Below are 21,446 nucleotides of genomic sequence, written 5' to 3' on the forward strand. Positions count from 1 at the left end.
AATCCCCAACGATTACCATGACTTTGCTCTTCTGACACACCTTTTCTATCTCCTGCCATAATTTGTAATCCACTTCCCAGCTGCTGTTTGGAGGCCTGTATACAACTGCCATTAGGGTTCTTTTACCCTTGCCATTTCTTAACTCAACCCATAAAGACTCTACACCTTCCAATTCTATGTCATCCCTTTCTAATAATTTAATATTATTTCTTATACACAGGGCGACACTACCCTCTCTGCCTACTAACCTATCTTTCTGATACACCATATATCCCTGGACATTCAGCTTCCAATGGCAGCCATCCTTTAGCCAATTTTCAGAGATGGCCACAACATCATACTTGCCAATCTGTAGCTGAATTTCAAAATCATCTATTTTATTCCTTATGTTGAGTGCAATAAATATGACACTTTCAGTCCAGTATTTGTTGTTTTCTATTTTAACTGCACCACACCTCTATTGCCCTGTAAATCATCCCACTGGCTGTGATTATGCCTTATCTCCTGCCTATCCTTCCTATCATCTCTGTTGTATGCTATTTTTGATTTATTTTTTCCCCCTTCCTCAGCCCTATCACTCCGGTTCCCATCCCCCTGCCAAATTAGTTTAAACCCTTCCTAACAGCTCTATTAAACTTGCCTGCTAGGATATTGGACCCCTTGGGGTTCAGGTGTAACCCGTCCTTTTTGTACAGGTCGTACCTCCCCCAGAAGATGCCCCAATGATCCAGGAACCCGAAGCTCTGCCCCCTACACTTGTCTCTCAGCCATGCATTAATATGCGTGATCATGCTATTCTTGCACTTGTTAGAATAGCATTACTACCCTGGAGGTCCTGCTTTTCAGCTTCCTACCCTACTCCCTGAATTCTCTCTTCAGAACCTCCTCCCTTTTTCTACCAATGTCATTGGTATCAACGTGTACCAAGACTTCTGGCTGTTCACCCTCTCCCTTCAGAATACTCTGCACCCAATCCGAGACATGCCATACCCTGGCATCTGGGAGGCAACACACCATGCAGGTATCTCTATCAGGCTGACAGAACTTCTTGTCTGTGCCCCTCACTATGGAATCCCCTATGACTACCGCATTCCTCATCTTCTTCTCTCCCTTCTGCACCATGGAACCAGGCTCAGTGCCAGAGAACTGATCACCGTGGTCATCCTCTGTCAGATCACACCCCACTCAAAAGCACCCAAAACAAGATAACAATTACTGAGGAGGGATGGCCACAGGGGTGCTCTCTACTATCTGAGCTCTTCCCTTCCCTTCCCTTCCCTTCCCTGACAGTCACCCACTTGTCTAACTCCTGCAAACTCGGGGTGACTAACTTCCCGTAGCTCCTATCTGTCTCCTGCTCACTTTCCCTCATAAGCTGTAGGTCATCAAGCTGCCGCTCCAGGTCCCTAACACGGTCTTTCAGAAGCTGCATCTCGGTGAACCTGGCGCAGATGTGGCCATATCGGAGACTGGAAGATTCCCAGGATTCCCAATCTGACACACAGAGCAAAGCATTAACCCTGCAGACATGTTCTCTATTTCTCAAAAAATGTGAGGAAAAAAAACGAGGTCAACTTGCCCACTTACTTCACCGAAGCCAAAATAAGCCAAAGCCCTACCACTCTGACTCTGACTCAGACCACTCCGTTGATGACTGCTCCACTAGGCAGTGTCTTTCTCTTATGCCTGAATATTCCCTGTTCTCCAACTCACAAATGGTGTTCTAGTTATTACCAAGTTCTCATGAAGCTCTTCCCTTTTAAATTTCGCTGCCGGACCTGTGCACCACCTCCTCTCTAGTCGCTCTCCAACTCACAACTGGTGCGCTAGTTATGTCCATACACCTGCCCCTTCACCATATCCCTCGACGCCTTGACCAATCACGAATTTATCAACTTCCACTTTAAATATACCCACGGACTTGGTCTCCGCTGCAGTCTGTGGCAGAGCATTCCACAGATTCACCACTCCTTGGCTAAAAAAAAAAAATCCTCCTTACTCCTGTCCTAAAAGGTCACCCCTCAATGTTGAGGCTGTGCCCTCTAGTTCTGGATACCCCCACCATAGGAAACATCCTCTCCACATCCACCCTATCTAGTCCTTTCAACATTGTTTAGTTTTCAATGAAATCGCTATGCATTCTTCTAAATTCCAGTGAATATAGGCCCAAAGCTGCCAGATGCTCCTTATATGTTAACCCCTTCATTCCTGGAATCATCCTCGTGAAGGTTCTCTGGACTCTCCGAAATGATACTACCTCCTTTCTGAGATAAGGGGCCCAAAAGAGTTGACAATACTCCAAGTGCAGCCTGACTAGTGTCTTATAAAGCTTCAGCATGATTGCCTTGTTTTCATATTCTACTTCCCTTGAAATAAATGCTACGTTCCATTTGCCTTCTTTACCACTCAGCGTGTGAAGTAACCTCCTGGGAGTCTTGTAGGAGGACCCCTAAGTCCCCCTGCACCTCTGATGTTTGAACGTTCTCCCAATTTAGATAATAGTCTGCCCTATTGTTCCTTTTACCAAAATGCATGATCATACATTCCCCAACACTCTATTCCATCTGCCATTTTTTTTTACCCATTCTTCCAGTTTGTCTAACTCCTGCTGCAATTGCATTGCTTTCTCACCACCACCTACCCCTCCACCTATCTTCGTAACATCTACAAACTTTGCCACAAAGTGATCAATTCCACTATCTAAATCATTGACAAACAATGTGAAAAGACGCAGGCCCTGAGGAACACCGCTAGCCACTGGCAGCCAACCAGAAAATGCCCCCTTTATTTCCACTTCCTGCCTCCTGCCTGTCAACCATTCCTCTATCCATGCCAGTATCTTTCCTATAACACCATAAGATTTTATCTTGTTAAGCAGCCTTATGTGTCACAACTTATCAAACGCTTTCTGAAAATCCAAGTAAATGACATCCACTGCCTCTCCTTTGTCCATCCTGCTTGTTGCTTCCTCAAAGAATTCTAACAGATTTATCAGGCAAAATTTGCCTTTACAGAAACCATGCTGACTTTGACTTATTTTATCATTAGTCTCCAAATACCCCGAAACCTCATCCTTAATAATAGATTTCAACACTTTCCCAACCACTGGGGATAGGTTAACTGGCCTATAATTTCCTCTCTTTTGTCTTCCTCTTTTCTTAAGGAGATGAGTAACATTTGCAATTTTCCAGTGCTCCGGGACCATGCCAGAATCAAGTGATTCTTGAAAGATCACGACCAATACACCTGTTACCACTTCAGCAACTGCTTTCAGGACTCTGGGATGTAGTCTATTTGGTCCAGGTGACTTATCCACCTTAAGATATTTGAGTTTGTCTTGCACTTTTTCCTTTGTAATAGCAATTGCATTCATTCCTGCTGCCTGACACTCATGTACCTCTAGCATACAGCTAGTGTCTTCCACAGTGAAGACAGAAGTAAAGTACTTGTTAATTTCATTTTCCATTTCTTTATTCCCCCAATACTACCCCACCAGCATCATTTTCCAGTGGTCCAATAATAACTCTCACTTCCCTTTTATTCTCTATATAACTGAAAAAAATTTAGTATACTGCTACATGTTATTGGCTAGTTTGCCCTCATATTTCATATTTTCCCCTCTTATGGCTTTTTTAGTTGCCTTTTGTTGGATTTTAAAAACTTCCCAATCATCCAACTTCCCACTCACTTTTACTACCTTATTTGCCCATTCCTCGGTTTTCATGCAGTCCTTAACTTCCCTTGTCAGCCATGGTTTCCTACCCCTGCTATTTGAGAACAACTACTTCTGCTGGACGTATCTACCATGTGCCTTATGAACTAGTCAAAGAAACCTCAGCCACCTCCGGTCTGCCATCACCCCCCCCAGTATACCCCTCCAATCTGGGTAAACTCTTCTCTTATGCCTGTGTAATTCTCTTTATTCCATAGTGGCACTGATACATGTGACTTGTGCTTCTCCCTCTCAATCTGTAGTATGAACTCAATAATATATTATGATCACTGCTTCTTAAGGGTTCCTTTATTAAGCTCCCTAATAAAATCTGGGTTATTACACAAGCCCAGTCTAAGATGGCCTTTCCCCCAGAGGGCTCAAGCACAAGCTGCTCGAAAATGCCATCTTGTGGGCATTCAAAAAATATCCGCTCTTGCGATCCTACACCAACTTGATTTTCTCAATCACCCTACATATTAGATTAGATTAGATTAGATTATGAGGACACACAGTCCTCTTTTATTGCCATTTAGTAATGCATGCATTAGGAAATGATACAAAGTTCCTCCAGAAAGATGTCACAGAAACACAAGACAAACCAAGACTAAAAAAGCTGACAAAAACCACATAATTATAACATATAGTTACAACAGTGCAAAGCAATACCGTAATTTGATGAAGAACAGACTGTGGGCACAGTTTAAAAAAAAGTCTCAAAGTCTCTCGAAAGTCCCATCATCTCACGCAGACGGTAGAAGGAAGAGAAATTCTCTTCCTGCCATGAGCTTCCAACGCCGCAAACTTGCCAATGCAGTACCCTGGAAGTACCCGACCACAGCCGACTCTTGAGTCTGTCCGAAAACTTCGAGCCTCCGACCAGTCCTGCGACACCGAGCACCGAGCACTATCTCTGCCGAGCGCTTCGACCCCGGCCCTGGCAACAGGCAATAGGCAAAGCTGAGGATCTGGGGCCTTCCCCTCCGGAGATTCTCTATCGCACAGTAACAGCGGCAGCGAAGCAGGCATTTCAGAAGTTTCTCCAGATGTTCCTCCGTTCTTCTCACATCCATCTCCATCAAATCAGGAGTGTGCACGGTACCTACTCAACAAATATGATATCATTTTGGAGCGGCCGCGCGCACTGTGTCGTGCCGCCATCTTCTGCCATAATTGAAGTCACCATTACAATTGTGACATTACCCTTATTACATGTGTTTTCCAGCTCCCTTTGCAATCTCAACTGCACATCTTGGCTACTATTTGGAAACCTATATATGAAATCCATAATGTTTTTTTTCACCCTTGCAGTTTCTTTACTCCACCCACAAAGATTCAAGATTGTCTGACCCTATGTCACCTCTTCGTAAAGGTGTAATTCCATCTCTTACCAACAGAGCCACACCACTGCCTATGTCTTCCTGCCTGTCCTTTCGATACAAAGTATATCCTTTGATGTTAAACTCCCAACTATGACCTTCTTTCAGCCACGACTCAGTGATGCCCGCAACGTCATACTGGTCAATCTCTAATCGCGCCAGCGGTATACGGAAGAGCATCTCCGAATGCACAACATGTCAAACCTTAAAGTGGATGGGCTGCAGCAGCAGATGACCATGAGCATACACTCAGTGGCCATTTTATTAGTTCAAGAGGTATATCTCCATGAGGTATACGTGTGGGCACGTGGCCAAGTGGTTAAGGCATTCGACTATTGACCTGAAGGTCGTGAGTTCGAGCCCCAGCCGAGGCGGCGTGTTGTGTCCTTGAGCAAGGCACTTAACCACACTGTGCTCTGCGATGACACTGGTGCCAAGCTGTATCGGCCCTTGCCCTTCCCTTGGGCAACATTGGTGTCGTGGAGAGGGGAGACTTGCAGCATGGGCAACTGCCGGTCTTCCATACAACCTTGCCCAGACCTGCACCCTGGAGAGTGAAGACTTTCCAGGTGTAGATACATGGTCTCGCAAGATTTATGGATGCCTTATATCTCCAAATTCTTGCAGTCTTAAGCAGGGAGGATGCTTTCTTTGGCACATCTGTAAAAATTGGAGAGGTGACCGGTCAGATTTTTATGGGAGTGATAATAGAGACAGATAAGTTAGCAGTATTTAAAATACTCTTAGGTAGTATTTCAAAAACTCATCTTAGATAGGATGATAGAAAAATGGAGGGCTATGTAGAAGGGAAGGGATAGATTAATCTTAGAGTAGACTTAATGTTGGCACAACATTGTGAACAGAAGGGCCTACACTGTACTGTGATGTTCTATGCTCTAAATAGTTTGAGTTCATGTGCCATGAGGCTCAAGGGAAGTCTCTTTCCCCTATTAGCAGTTTCTTGAATGAACCTATCATTTACTGGAGATGAACTCTTGATCTCCCCGTCTATGTTGTTATGGCCCATGCACCTGATTGTCTGCCTGTACTGCACTTTCTCTGTAACACCATATTGTGCCTTTTCTTTTTATTACCTCTGTGTAATTACATATGGCGTGATCTGCCGGGTTGGCAGGCAAACAAAACCCTTTCACTATATCTTGGTAAACGTGACAATAATACAGCAGTGCTGAATATTGAATCTCAGCCAGCTTTTTCTATCTCTTCCCAGCTGCAAGCAGAAATTGTACTTGGAGAAACTGCCAAACACCAGCATCATCATCCCATTCCACAACGAGGGATGGTCATCGCTCCTGCGGACAGTGCACAGTGTGGTCAACCGCTCACCAGACCAGCTGGTGGCAGAAATAATTCTGGTGGATGACTTCAGCGACAGGGGTAAGTGAGTGGCATTGTCCCAATTTTCTGCAGGACTCGCTGTGGTCCACCTTGTGGCATATTCTTGGCCTGTTGAACTTCTGCTTACAATGTGTGCTGTGTTTTTCCGTATGTTGCCCTCAAGGATACCAAGAATGGAAAAGTTCCCTCCATGTTTTAATGTGGACATTGAATGTTGCTTCCTAAATCTGCTGACTTGAAGAGAATCGAATTCTGTGGCAAAATTTGGCTTGTATATTATTAGATCAAGTTTTTTTTAAGTATTTAGCAGAGGATGAATTTCTACCACTGTTTTCTGAAGAACTTATTCAAGTAATGGGTAATGCTACCTTGATGTAATTTGCTGTTTGCTTCAAATGCAGCATAAATATTATACCTGCTGGGGATTTTTATTGGCACAGTCAAGGGTATATTCAGGTCACATTAGTCAAACTTTGGGATGCAGTGTCCAGCTTTACTGAAGAATACCATAGCAACCAGTATCCCTGGCCACCGTAGCTTTGTGGTTGTTTAAGTGCTTCATCATGGTCTATTTCTGTGTAATTTACTGTAATAGCGGCTCAGAATTGCCTGAGTAGAGGCTTCTCGGGGGAGGTTACTGAGTAATTCAACTTTGTTGTCTCTCCTTTCAGCTCCAAGCATAAACCATGCCGCAGGGACTGTGAGTGTGAGGTGATACTGAGGGAGTAATATTGTGACCATTCTGGACCTCGGGGAATGAGGGTTCTGTCCGTGTCACCCCTTAGTACAACCAGTCTGAAGGACTGAAAACATACCTGAGAAGCAATGAACATCAAATGAGAAAAGGATAGACAAATGGAGCAAAAAGTCAAAGAGGTTTAAAAACCAAAATAATGGAAATAATCAACATTACACTCAGTATCTACAGAGAGAGAAACGGTAAATGTTACAGATCAATGGCCTTTTGTCAGAAAGGAAAAAGAAGAGACAAAGAAAAGCTAAAACCCTCTTCAGAAATGGTACACGTGCAGGCAGCACGATTCTAAAAGGGAGGGAACTCGAGACCGGGGCAATGATTCAGTCAGGGGTTCACAGAAAAGATGATTTAGGGTCCATCTTGGAAATTAATTCAGGTGAGGAGGAAATGGGTGGGACCTCCAGACCAGTGACCTGTGTTATTGTGCCTTGCTTCACACGATGAGAATGAAAGGAGTTGTTAGCATTGCACCTGAAGTAGTTGTTGCTTTGGGACCAAATGATTTCACCCTCCTATGGTTTCTAGATTCTATTAGTTCATCAATTAACCGTTTTATACAAGGTCTCACAGAAAGTGAAAACTACTTTCTTGTATTCATGTTGCTGTCGTTCACCCTTAACATTTGAGTTTGAATGACAAGAGTGTTCATTTAATTTAAATAATATAGAGAAACACCAGCCAGTAGTAAGCCCGTCACCCATACTGGGGAATAGACCGCTGACTGCACCTCGCCATAGTTCTCTGTCCTGGGCCAGTCTTTCAAGTTATCCCCAGGTATGGCCCATGAAAGATCCTTCCTCCACCAGGGATGAGGTCTTCGGAGCTTCTGTAGGCATTTCTGCAGCTCTGGGTTTTTACAGATGGTGTTGCTGCCCCCATGCCCAACTCTCCTCCTTTTGCAGCTGGGCTTGTGACCATCCATGACAGAATTAATATAGCAAAAAAGTAAGGTGTAAGACAAGCTGAGACATGAGAATATACTTGTGAATGTTGATAGATGTTTTTCAAGCATCTGAACCATTGCTAATGCTATGATAATTTGGTAGCTTGGTGATACTTTGGCAAAGATTTGCCTGTGGACCTTGAGTCCTGCAATTAACAATTTGAAATGTGCCTATCAGCCTGTTTAATTTTTCCATTTAATACATAAAGTTTGAGATGGGGTACTTCTTTATTTAATGTACAGTTGAAATCCTGACAATTGCTCTCTCAGCAGCAGAAGCTGAGAGGTCCAAATAAAATTTTGAATCCTGTACTAATATATCTTCCTGGTTATGTGGGTTATGAAATCAATATATGTTATTAGAGCTGCTGGTACATTTTCTTGTTCCTATGTACTTGTTACATCCTCAATTATTGTATCTTACAGAGACCTTCAGTCTCACGGGCAAATTTAAGTGACTCATCTGAGAGGAAAGAACACAGATGAGCCAGAAATATATTTGCTTTGGGTTATCCATTCAAGGTGATGGAAGATCAGTTCTCCTTACTTGTCCTCCCTTGTGTATCACAAGAGGGACTAAGACTTTTCCACAGTCTTGTTATATTTGTCAATATGAAGTGGAGAGCAAGTTTGTAAATCTGGCGGGAGAAAAGGATGTTGGGAATGGCAAGGGTGGGGCGCGGGTGCAGACACACCCCACCCTGTGGCACCAAGCAAGGTCATTTGAATCCAAACAGTTGGTTTATTGATCATTACAGAATGTCTCTCTGGTGCTTCCAGCTCTTGTCCTTCTCCCTTCCCCTTTTCCCAACCATGATCCCCCTCTCCCTGCCCCTTCCTACTCTCTGTCCACAATAGAGACCCATTTCAAAATCTGGTTTATCATCACTCACATATGCCAGGAAGTCTGTTTTTTTGTGTGTGACAGCTGTATATAAAATTACGACAGTACTGTGCAAAATTCTTAGGCGCCCTAGCTATGTATATGTGCCCAAGACTTGTGCACAGTACTGTAGATGCTAAAAGAAAATCGAAGGTGATTTACAGAAGCTTTGCCAAATTACTTATTCGTGAGTGGTGTGAAATATTTTATAACTGGCATGCCTGAAGTAGAGGAAAGGGAAGAAGTTGTTAGGAAAGACATACCAGAGCAACACACAAAACATGCTGGAGGAACTCAGCAGGATCTATGGAAGGGAATAAGCAGTCAATGTTTCATACTGACAACCTTCAGTCTGAAAGGAAAAGGGAAAGATACCAGAATAACAAAGTGGAGGGAGAGGAAGGAGTACAAGCTGGTTGGTGAAGCCAGCTGAGGAGTGAGATGGATGGATGGGAGAGGGGAGATGAAGTAAGAAGCTGGGAGGAGATGGAAGGAAAAGGGAAAGTGCTGAAGAAGAAGGAATCTGATAGAAGTAGACCGTGGGAGCAAGGGAAGGAGGAAGAGTACCAGAGGGAGGTGCGAGTCTGGGTGAAAACATAGTCAGAGAGTTGGAAAGCAGAGCTTGGGACACTGTTGTCCAAGGCAAGAGTAAAGCAACTGTCATTGGGGTTACCAAAACGCCACAATTAGACAAACACAAATATCTCAAATGCTTGCAAGGCTGAAGTAGGAAGGGCGAAGGCAAAGGAGGAATTCCAAAATTAGAACTGAAAATTGAAAGTTAAGATTTCAGGATTTCAACATTGAAGTTAAGTTTGGATAGATACCTGAATGGGATGGGTATGGAAGGCAATGGTCCAGGTGTGCACGTCAATGGGACTAGACAGAATGACAGTTCAGCATGGCCTAGATGGGCCAAAGAACCTGTTTATATGCTGTAGGACTCTATGACCACAGAATATTGCCCAGCTGGACATCAGACAAGATTCAGTGTGCATGATGGAGGAACAGTCCAACCTCAGTGTTAGATAGCTTGATCTGAATTCACAACATCAATCCGTCGGAACCTGGAGTGCCCGAGGCAAATTGCTAAGCTGCTGCACAAGTATAAGCATCAAAAGTGCAATGTTCCTCATTTGGGAGGAAGCTCGATGCCACCAAATAAAGTGCACCAGTCTTTCACAGGGATGCTACTTCAATTTTCCAGTTAATTAACCTAGTCCTAGCAATGGATTTCCTGGAGCTGGTTTTCTGACCTGGTGGATAATGCAATCAAATCTCATGTGTGGCTGAGGAAAATTCTCATTTGTAAAAGACATAATGGAATGCAAAATCTTCAATGAAATTTCTTCAGTCTCTTGTCTGCAGGGCATTGGCAATGAGGGACAGTTCCATCGTTTCCTTCCTTGCTGTCCTAACACCACTAACACTTCTACTGCAATAGTTGTGATGATCTTCCCCAGGGGCATGTTGAATATGCAGGGATAATCACCAGAATATGTGGGTGAGTCACAAACAAGGGGACATGACTACAGGATAAGGGGCTGGTCATTTAAAACTTGGGTGCTTTAACATCTCTTGGTGACTAGTGAATCTCTGAAATTCTCAACCCCTAATGCTTCTTGTGTCCAGATCATGAGAGAACTAAGGATGTGGGGACGGATTCTCTGTGGACTTCAGTTCAGAATGCTCTTTGCTTGCATTTATCGTTCGCATGATTTGTTTTTCTGCACATTGAGTGTTTAATGGTCTTCTTTTTGAATGGGTTCTTTTGGGTTTTGTTTCCTGGCTTCCTGTTAGGAGCTGAATCTCAATGTTTTATAATCTATACATATTTTGATAATAAATGTACTTCCAACTTTTTGAACTTTGAGATGTTTGTAGTGGGGATAAATATTTGAGAAATTGAGGGTACTGGGGATTGGCACAATTGATGCCAGTAAGGGTCTGCTGTGATTATACTGAACGGTGGAGCGGACTGACTTGAGCGGTCAGGCGCCTAGTCCTGATGTGTATTATTCCCTTCGTAGACGTTGCCTGACCTGCTGAATTCCTCCAGCATTTTGTGTGAGTTGCTCAAAATTTCCCTTATCTGCAGAATCTCTTGTGTTTGTATGGAGCCTAGTCCTGCTATTTTCTTGTGTTCCTATGATCACAGACCAAACACTCAGCAGTCAGGCAACATCTGTGGAAGAGAAACAGAACAAACATCTCAGGTTGAAGAGCCTTGATCAGAAGGACCTTTGACCTACTCATTTCCCTTCCATGAAGCTTCCTGAACCGCTGAGTGCTTCCAGCTTATCTTTCACTGTTCCAGCATCTTTTTTTTGTTTTACATAAGTAAGAGATCTAAACTTTATACTGGTGATAGATTGATCAAAAGTATTGCTTGAAGGTACCTTAATCTTCAGCCATGTATAGGAAGCCGAGGATAGCCATGGGTGCTCTGCAGAGCAATATTACTTGTTCATGTGTAAACAAATTAGACTCTCTGCCCTGCAAATGTCCTCCCATGGTAGAACAAAATGTCCACATAATGCTGAAGTGTTAATTAGAGCCGTTCACAAAACAAATTTTAAAAGCGAAATAGGACAACACACAACCTCTGGCTATACTTTAATCTTTCACAGGTCACCTTCCCAATATCTATTAAAGAATGCCTTACATGATGGAATTGAAAAAAATCTGTTTATTAAGCAACAGAAAGAGTAATTGAAGATTCTGACAACAAGTTTCACCCCCAAGGCTTTGACTTTAAATGACATTAATTTATAATTAATTTGAAAATCCTAATTAAACCCATGTTGCTGCTTAATATTTAATTAATGCATCTCTAGATATTGCTAAGAAGGTTTAATGTTTAATCCTCATTCAAATGTCAATTTTTACTCCCAGTGATCAACACTTTATCTCAGCTGGTGATGGGAGTATTGATAGCAAGGCCAGCATTTATTGGTGATCCATGGTTGCTCTTAAGGTAGTTGTGATGGTATTGTGATCGCTCTTTCCAAAACCCAAAGCTCAAAAGATTTTAGTCTTATCTGATATAGGAATAGTATTACTTGTTCATGTGTAAACGAATTAGGCCCGCTGCCCTGCAAATGTCCTCCCGTGGTAGAACAAAATATCCACATAATGCTGAAGTGTTAATTAGGGCAGTTCACAAAACAAATATTAAAATAGAACAACACACAACCCCCTGCTGTACTCACTGTACACCCATGATTGTGTAGCAAAGTTTCCATCAAACTCAATATATAAGTTTGCTGATGACACAACAATTGTAGGCCGTATCTCGGGTAATGATGAGTTTGAGTACAGAGAAGAAATTAAGAACCTGGTGGCATGGTGCGAAGACAATAACCTATCCATCAACGTCAGCAAGACAAAGGAATTGGTTGTTGACTTCTGAAGGAGTAGCGGACCACACGACCCAATTTACATCGGTGGTGCGCAAGTGGAACAGGTCAAAAGTTTTAAGTTCATCGGGGTCAATATCACAAATGACCTAACTTGGTCCAATCAAGCAGAGTTCACTGCCAAGAAGGCCCACCAGCGCCTTTACTTCCTGAGGAAACTGAAAAAATTTGGCCTGTCCCCTAAAACTCTCACTAATTTTTATAGATGCACCGTAGAAAACATTCTTCTAGGGTGCATCACAACCTGGTATGGAAGTTGTCCTGTCCAAGACCAAAAGAAGCTGCAGAAGATCGTGAAAACGGCGCAGCACATCACACAAACCAATCTTCCATCCTTGGACTCACTTTACACCGCACGCTGTCGGAGCAGTGCTGCCAGGATAATCAAGGACACGACCCACCCAGCCAACGCACTTTTTGTCCCTCTTCTCTCCGGGAGAAGGCTCAGGAGCTTGAAGACTTGTACGGCCAGATTTGGGAACAGCTTCTTTCCAACTGTGATAAGACTGCTGAACGGATCCTGACCCGGGTCTGAGCCGTAGCCTCCAAATATCCGGACCTGCCTCTCGGTTTTTTTGCACTACCTTACTTTCCATTTTTCTATTTTCTATTTTTGGTTTATAATTTAAATTTTTAATATTTACTAATTTTTAATATTTTTAATATTTATTATTTGTAATCCAGGGAGTGTGAAGCGCAGAATCAAATATCGCTGTGATGATTGTACATTCTAGTACCAATTGTTTGGCGACAATAAAGTATAAAGTATCTAAGGGTACTCTCACCAGAGGGAGGTTATACTATATCCACCTACTCCTCAAAAACCAGTTAACTTCCCTGTCTAGTCTCAGTGGTGACGTCTAGCTGCCAATACCCACTACTTGAGAGGTGTATCCCCACTTCCCTACCAAGCAGGAGGTTCTTCCAGCTAAAGAAGTAGTGTAAACAGTTTATTTTATTTTTAATTATACACACTTAAGACATATAGTTCTTAGCGTTCATTTAACACACACAGATAATTTCAGATTTATAAAAGATTTCTCAATTCCAACAACAACCTGGGCCATGGAAATGAGTATTCATCGCATAGCAACACACATAAAATGCTGGAGGAACTCAGCAGGACAGGCAGCATCTATGGAAAAAGAACAGTCGATGTTTTGGATTGAGACCCTTTGGCAGGACTCGGTTAGGGTTAGGGTCCAGCATTTTGTGTGTGTTGCTTGGATGTCCAGCATTTGCAGACTTTCTCTTGTTTGTGATTCATTGCATAGTGCGCTTTTACTTTGAACTGTTGCACTCTATTTGGTGAAGTTACTCTCACGGTACTTTTAAGGTAAAGAATTCCAGGAATTACTCCCAGCAAGGATGAAGGAAAGAAAAGAAAACTTATTTCCATGTCAGCATTTTGAATGAAACAAAACAGGTGATTTGAGCCTAAAGCTATTGTGATGGAGAGTGCTCTGTAAACACACTGTCCACATACACATTCTTATACACACGCACACACACACACACACAGCCTTGTCATTATACTGTCATTAAACTGAACATGCCAACTTCAAAGTCTTTCCCAAAATATTCTTATAATAGATCCTAAAGTGTTGGCTTTATGGTGCTTTCCCGCCATGCACAGTGGAATATTCTATTTCTTAGTAATGAGGATGTATAAATGTGTAAATATTGTTTGTATGCTGTATGTAAGGTAGATACTTTATTTCGTAATATGATTTTAACTACTTTTTGGGTGTATCATATTCTGATCCATGTGTAGTCTTAAGGTAACTTTAAGGGCAACTAAAGATGGTATATCCTGGCACTTAAGAAAATGGGTGATTGTTCTCCATAGAGGAGAGAGAGTTCAGGGCTGCCAGAAGTTCACACTGAAAAAAATATGGAGCTGCTATGGTGTTTTCTGCTAGATATTTTTCTGTAAATATTGGCAGGTTTTGATTTTTGCTATTTTTGCTGTTTTTTTAAGTTTGATTTTTCGATGCACTGAATAAATACCCTCGCATGAAATTGCTGAGCGATTTCAGCCATCTTTTCTTTGGTAATAACCCACATATTGCAGTGGGAATGGGAATGCGTCATTTCACCCCTCTGAGCTGCTCAGTGAGATCAAAGCTGATTCAGTCATGGCCTTGGAGCTGCACCTCTGTCTTCCCAACAACACACACAAAATTCTGGAGGAACTCAGAAGGCCAGACAGCATCTATGGAGGGACATGAACACTCTTCAACTTCCTCTTCTGCAATTGCAGCATATTGATTCCTTTCAGCCCACACAAAATCACGGAAGAACTCAAGATTGTATGAAGGGTCTCAGCCCAAATTAACAATTGTTTATTCGTCTCCACAGATGCTGCCTGACTTGCTGAGTTCCTTCAGCATTTTGTGTGTGTTGCTGTGGGTTTTCAGCGTCTACTGAAAGACTAATCAATAAAAGAATCCCAAAGTCCGTTGTAGTGCAAAGCGATCGAAGTGGTCATAGTGTTGCTATACTGAGGTAGTGATTAGAGTTGTGAAGGTTGGTTCAGCTGTAGAGCATAGTGGAGTCTGCTCAAGACAGCATGGCTTGCAACCCACACCTTCAAATTGCCAAACTAGACTACAATGCAACCAGTCAGGACACTTTCAACAGGATGTCCGTAGAAATGTATTTACTTATTTGTCCTGACGAAGAGTCTCAGCCTGAAACGTCGACTGTACCTCTTCCTAGAGATGCTGCCTGGCCTGCTGCATTCACCAGCAACTTTGATGTGTGTTGCTTATTTATTTATTTATTTATTTTGAGATGCAGTGAAGAGCAGGCCAGCAGCCCACCTACTTTAACACTAGCCTGATCGAGGACAATTTACAATGATCAATTAACCTACTAACGGGTACATCATTCAACTGTGGAAGCAAACAGGAGCACCGAGAGGAATCCCACAAGGTTACGGGGAGAACATACAAACTCCTTACAGATGGTGCCAGAATTTAGTACGAAACTCCGGAATGCCCAGAGCTGTAATAACATGGAGTTCCAACATGGCCACATACCACACCTTCGAAACACTGTACCAAATCATGATGTAACCAGTCAGGGTACATTGGGCAGTAGATTTTCAGGACTTTGTTGGAGGGTTCAGTGACATACCAAACTTCCTTAACCTTCTAAGAAAGTAAAGACAATATTTACCTATTATATTAATATTTACCTATGTGTAGGACCCAGGACTGGTCACATGATATAATCTGTACCGAGTGGTTTGTATCTATGGAGAGGAATTTACAGTTGATGATTCGGGCTGAGATCCTTCATACAATCTTGAGTTCTTTCAGCATTGTGTATGGGTTCCAGAGAATAGATAGGCTGCATTCAGAGAAGAGGAAGTTGAAGAGTATTTATTTGCCTGTTCATTTCCATCCGTAGATGCTACCTGACCTTCTGAGTTCCTCCAGAATTTTTTGTGTGTTGCTGAGAAGACAGAGGTGCAGTTCTGAGGCCATGACTGAATCTGCTTTGATCTCGTTGAGCAGCTCAGAGGGTTGAAATGACGCATTCCCATTCCCATGCCTTCAGCTCAGAAAGTAGTTCAGAATTAGCTATATTGTCGTGAGTCGAGTAAAGGTGATATATTACAAAGAATCACAAGTGAACTGGGTAATCTTAAATAATCAATCAAGTTATTCTTCCCATTACTCTTACCATTTTATTAATTCCAGATTATTTAATTCATTGTACTTTAATTTCCTAGTGGCCATGGTGGGAGTTGAACTCGTGTCTGTGGATCATTAGTTCAGGCCCTTGGATTATTGATCCAGTGACATCGCATATGACATCACAATGTAGGTATCTATGGCAACTAGACCAAGAATTTTTTTTAAATCCTTCATGTTCTACTAAGTAAATAAAAAGGCACCATAGCACAAAGTGAATAAAAATTTTAATAAGAGATAACTCAAATACATCAAAGAGAAACTAGCTCAGCTGGTGACACAGTCCAGTGCACAGTAGTCAGTGCTCAGATGACATGGCGAGGCAAAGACTAATGCAATTGCTTCATGCTCGTCAGTCTGCTCCCTGCGGTGCTCAAAGAGCGATTTAAATGAGCCTTAAAGAATCATTCTTTTGCTTCTCCTTCATTGTGACATTTAGGAGGCAGTACCGGTGCTGAAGAGTAATGGTGTTGTTCAATGCATTTATTAGGTGTACGAGAGAGTCACAGAGGTTACTTCCCAGGGCAGCACTCCACAACAGGCAGCTTCCTCGGCCTTGCCCTGCAGGACGTGTCTGGAAGGTGACTTCTTTTACGGGCGCTTGTGGCGACCAGTACCTGTTATATTCTCTTGTCTTTCAACAACTGTTTTGATTCTAGGCTATATAAGGAATAGAACTAAATCTAATCTGAATAAATAATGGAGTCATACTGCATTTACGAGCTTTGGCTCATAGTGTCCGGACTGACCATTATACTTACCCAAGCTCTGTGGCCACTTTATTAGGTACCCCTGTTTGTGAATGTGAGTATCTAATCAGCCAATCATGTGGCAGCAACTCAGTGCATAAATACATGCAGGTATGGTCAGTTGTTGTTCAGACCAAACATCAAAATGAGGAAGAGTGTGATCTAAGCGACTTTGACTGTGGAATGTTTGTTGGTGCCAGAGGGGGTGGTTTGAGTATCTCTGAAACTGCTGATCTCCTGGTATTTTCTTGCACGACAGCTTCTAGAGTTTAAAAAGAACAGTGTGAGCAGCAGTTCTGTGGGTGAATAGACCTTGTTAATGTTAGAGGAAAATGGCCAGAGTGGTTTAAGCTGACAGAAATGCAACAATAACTCAAATAACCAGGTGTTACAACAGTGCTGTGCAGAAGAGCATCTTTGAATGCACAACACATGAAACCTTGGAGGTGGATGGGCCACAGCAGCAGAAGACCATGAACATACACTCAGTGGTCACTTTATTATATGCAGGAGGTGGCCAATGAGTGTACACTAATCCCATTTACCAATTGTTACTCTGCAGCCTTCTAGACCTTGATGATTCAAATGGTTTGTCTGGATACTTTTAACGTATTGTGAAAGTCTCCACCCCAGGCAGCATCATCCAACTTGAACCACAGACAATTCCTCTCCCCCACAGGTTCTGTTTGACCTGTGATCCTTCAGCAGTTTGTGTTTTGATCCAGATTCTGCAGTCTCATGTGTACACACCTTCCAAATCTCCCTTTGGGGAAAAAATTAAATACTTTGATCCTCTCTAAATAGCCTACCTCTCACATTAATTCTATTCCTTCTTGTTTCAGTTTACTCACCACCAAGGGAAAAAAGGCTTGTATCTATCTATCTATCCCCCTCACTATTTTTATATCCCAATCAAGTCACCCCTTAGCCATTCCAGGGAAAACATCTGCAGTCTATTCTTACAACTGAAATGCTTCAACCCAGGCAACAACCTGATAGTGCAATCCCCATTGAGTGCAATGAGTTCCTTCCTGGGGTGTGACCAGAACTACACACTATATTCCAGCTGTGGCCAAAGCAGCACTTTACGGAAGTTTGAATAAAGCAAGTATTACAGCACCACTTGTAGAGGATGTGACTTTTTTGGGGGGTAACTTGACAGTGGTGCATATAAACTTCAGCCATAAGTGGTTACCTGATGCTCTGTTCGGCCTGCGACATGTGCAGTTCCCAAATTTGTCATTCCCGATTTTTGTCCAAAGCTGTAAACATCAGCCACAGAATGGAGAGGTTTCCCCATCACTATATTGGGGAAAGGTAGAAAACGAGGCATCCAGACTTAAATTGGCCTTTGGAAGGGGAAATGGAGAAGCCAATATCACCTCTCCCAAAACTGGGTGGTTATGTCTCTTAAAACAGTCTGAGAAGACTGTCAGCAGATCGATCAACCAGGAAGGATCAGCTCACAAATTGTGGAACAATTCAAAAGTACATTTCTCTGAATCCATTTTCTGTACTTAGCTCCATTGAATGAGATTGTGTTTCTTGTTCCCCACTATTTTGCTGTATTCAGCACACACATAGTGGGTTGAACAGTCTGTTTCTGTGTTGTACTGTTCTATGTTCCACCAGTACCAGCATTAATTGCCCATTCCAAATTTCCCCAGTAGAGATATCCCCAGAAGAGCCTCCGCAGCTGTGAGTTTGAAGTTGTGTACAGATGAAACCAAATAAAGAAGGAAGATTTCCTACCCTGAATGATATTAATATAGATGGGTTTTTACAGCAATGCACTAGTTTCATGGATACCATTCTGGAGGATGGATTTATAGAACGTAGAACATTGCAACACAGTACAGGCTCTTTGGCCCACAGTATTTTGCCAATCTATTAATTTACTCTAAGATCAATCTAACCCTTCCCTGCTACATAGCCCTCCACTTTTCTATCTTCCATGTGCCTCTCTAAGACTTTCTGTTACACTACACTGAAAGGTTTGTGGATTCGGCTCTGTAAGCCAGAACGACACAAATTCCAATTATCTACTTAGAACTACAAAACTTCATTTAATCGGACAGAATAGCAAGCATTAAAACACTTATCAAGGTTTACATGGGCTTCTCTTACTGCAGCACAGCTCCCACTCGATCCACGGTGCCGTTCATGACCAGCACATCAGTGAAACCCCAAGAAACTATTCCCAAGCTTCCAACCGCTCTACTCCACTGATCTAAGTGTTGCAGTAAAGTGGGTCAATACATTAGCACCAGCTCAAACTACCAAACCACGGCCAATCATCTCCAGTCAAAACTCTTCTCAGCTCCCTCCCCTGAACTTCATGTTCTCATAGTGGTATTCCCAGTGTTTTGCATTCTCACAGTTATATTGTGTCCCGTGGTCACCATATTGTACTCTCAGTCATAATCTAAGCTCCTGCCATCAGTTTCTGTACATCCAAGTCCACGGTGGTGGTGAAGACATTCGACAAGCACAAACACTAACATTTTACAATAGTTTCTTAAATATTCCTAATGTATTTGTCTCTAATGTATGTGCTGTTGAGTGGCCAAGCGGTTAAGATGTTGGTCTAGTGATCTGGAGGTCACTAGTTTGAGCCTCAGCTGAGGCAACGTGTTGTGTCCTTGAGCAAGGCACTTAACCACACATTGCTCAGCGACGACACCGGTGCCAATCTGTATGGGTCCTAATGCCCTTCCCTTGGACAACATCGGTGGCGTGGAGAGGGCAGTATGCGCAACTACCGGTCTTCCATACAACCTTGCCCAGGCCTGCGCCCTGGAAACCTTCCAAACCACAAATCCATGGTCTCACGAGACTAACGGATGTCGATTTAATTTGTCTCTACCACCACCCCTGGCAGAGCTTTCCATGTACCAACCGCTGACTGTGTAAAGAACTTAGCTCCAGCAGCGCTCCCCCCCACCCATGCTTTCTTCCAATCACCTTAAAATTATGCTCCTTGTGTTAGCCATTAACACCCTGGGGATGGCTGTCCACTTCATCTATACCTCACATCATCTTCAAATTGCCTCTCATCCTCCTGTCTGAAGAGAAAAGCCCCAGCTCACTCAACCTTTCCTCACAAGACATGCCCTCTGAGCCAGGCAACATCCTGGTAAATCCCCTCTGTGCCCACTCTGAAAACAAAGCCGGATTTATTTAATTATTTAAATTTTAAATCCCTAGCAGCCATTATAAGACTAATCGTCTGGCTACTTATCCAGTAATGTAACCGTTACATTGTCGTGTCCTCTCTGCTATCATACCCCATCTGCAGAAGCTGGTCTAAGTTCTGGAGCCTTTTTTTCCAGAGTAAGGACTTCTTAGGGTGCTGTGGGATGAACTGGTGAACCCTAAAATGGTTCCAGGAATTGTAGAACCGTACCTGTCGCCATTTAAAATGCCAGGCTTGTTAGTAATTAGAATAAGCCTTGCTGTGTTATTTTTAAAGTCGCCTTTGCAAGAATGTGCTGCACCTGAACAACTGTGAAATCTGTAACGTCCTCACCTTTAAGACAGTGCTCCTAATTCAGCCACAATCAAAGGCGGTTTCATCTCCCATTTAAGCTGCATTATGCACTAGCCCGTCAGAATTGTGCATTAGATTGCATATATTTATGCCACAAATTCCACATTTCAGAGTCTAATTGGATCCTGGCGCTGGCTTGAGGTACGCTTCAGAACAGCTAATTTGACAGCTTTTCTACGTTTGCAGACATTTTATAGCTAATAGCAACCAATTTTAATGGTTTCATTGTATGAATGAATGTCATTATTATGCTGTGGCCTGGTTTCTCTACTTAATAAGCATCCAGTGGCATTAAAATTATTACTGTTCTTGAAGAAGGTTAATCACGGGATGACAGTGCAACAGGTATTGCAAGTCACCACTGAGTTGTATTGCACATCAAGTCATTAGTTATGATTTATTTTTGTGCATGTACAAAACAATACTGAGATGCCCTTATTAAAAAATGTAGTCTTTTCCCCAGTTCTATCTTACCTGTCACCCCAGGAGTTTCTGGGAGTCAGCTTTTGGAACAGCTTTAACAGAATAGTGAAATAAGGCTACTACCTTAACAGCCAGCTCCATTTAAAGTTATCGCATTGTGGTGTCAGTATTTGCATGGGCCATTTGAATGTTCCTGTCTGGCTGCACAATGGTCTGGTCCGGCAGTTTGAACCTGCACAAACATAAGAAGCTGAAGAGAGGATTGAACTCTGAGCAATACATCACGGGCACACCCCTCCCCACCATCTGTAGTACTTGCTGCAGGTGCTGCCTTATGAAGGCAATGCCCACTATCCAAGATCCTGACCAACTGGACTATGCTAATGTCTCGCAGCTACCAATGGGCAGAAGGTGCAGAATCCCTAAGTCCCTCACCACCAGGTTCAAGAACAGTTACTTCTTGTTATGCTTTGTAACTTAAAGTAATTCAAAGGAAGATACGAGGGTCGGGGAATGCAAGTCTAATACACTCAAAAACTTCTATAGATGTACCGTGGAGAGCATCCTG

At 42.7% G+C, this 21,446-nt stretch overlaps 1 protein-coding gene across 1 annotated transcript in view; it reads left to right on the forward strand.

The window, feature by feature from the left end:
* Positions 1–21,446, forward strand: part of galntl6 (polypeptide N-acetylgalactosaminyltransferase like 6) — a 756,494-nt gene that overhangs the window by 112,049 nt on the left and 622,999 nt on the right. The window contains exon 5 of the mRNA XM_072257441.1: positions 6,323–6,489. Within this exon, the coding sequence (XP_072113542.1) occupies positions 6,323–6,489 (167 nt within the window). The remainder of the gene's footprint in view (positions 1–6,322; positions 6,490–21,446) is intronic.

This window comes from Mobula birostris, chromosome 5 (genome assembly GCF_030028105.1).
Source record: "Mobula birostris isolate sMobBir1 chromosome 5, sMobBir1.hap1, whole genome shotgun sequence".
NCBI lineage: Eukaryota > Metazoa > Chordata > Chondrichthyes > Myliobatiformes > Myliobatidae > Mobula > Mobula birostris.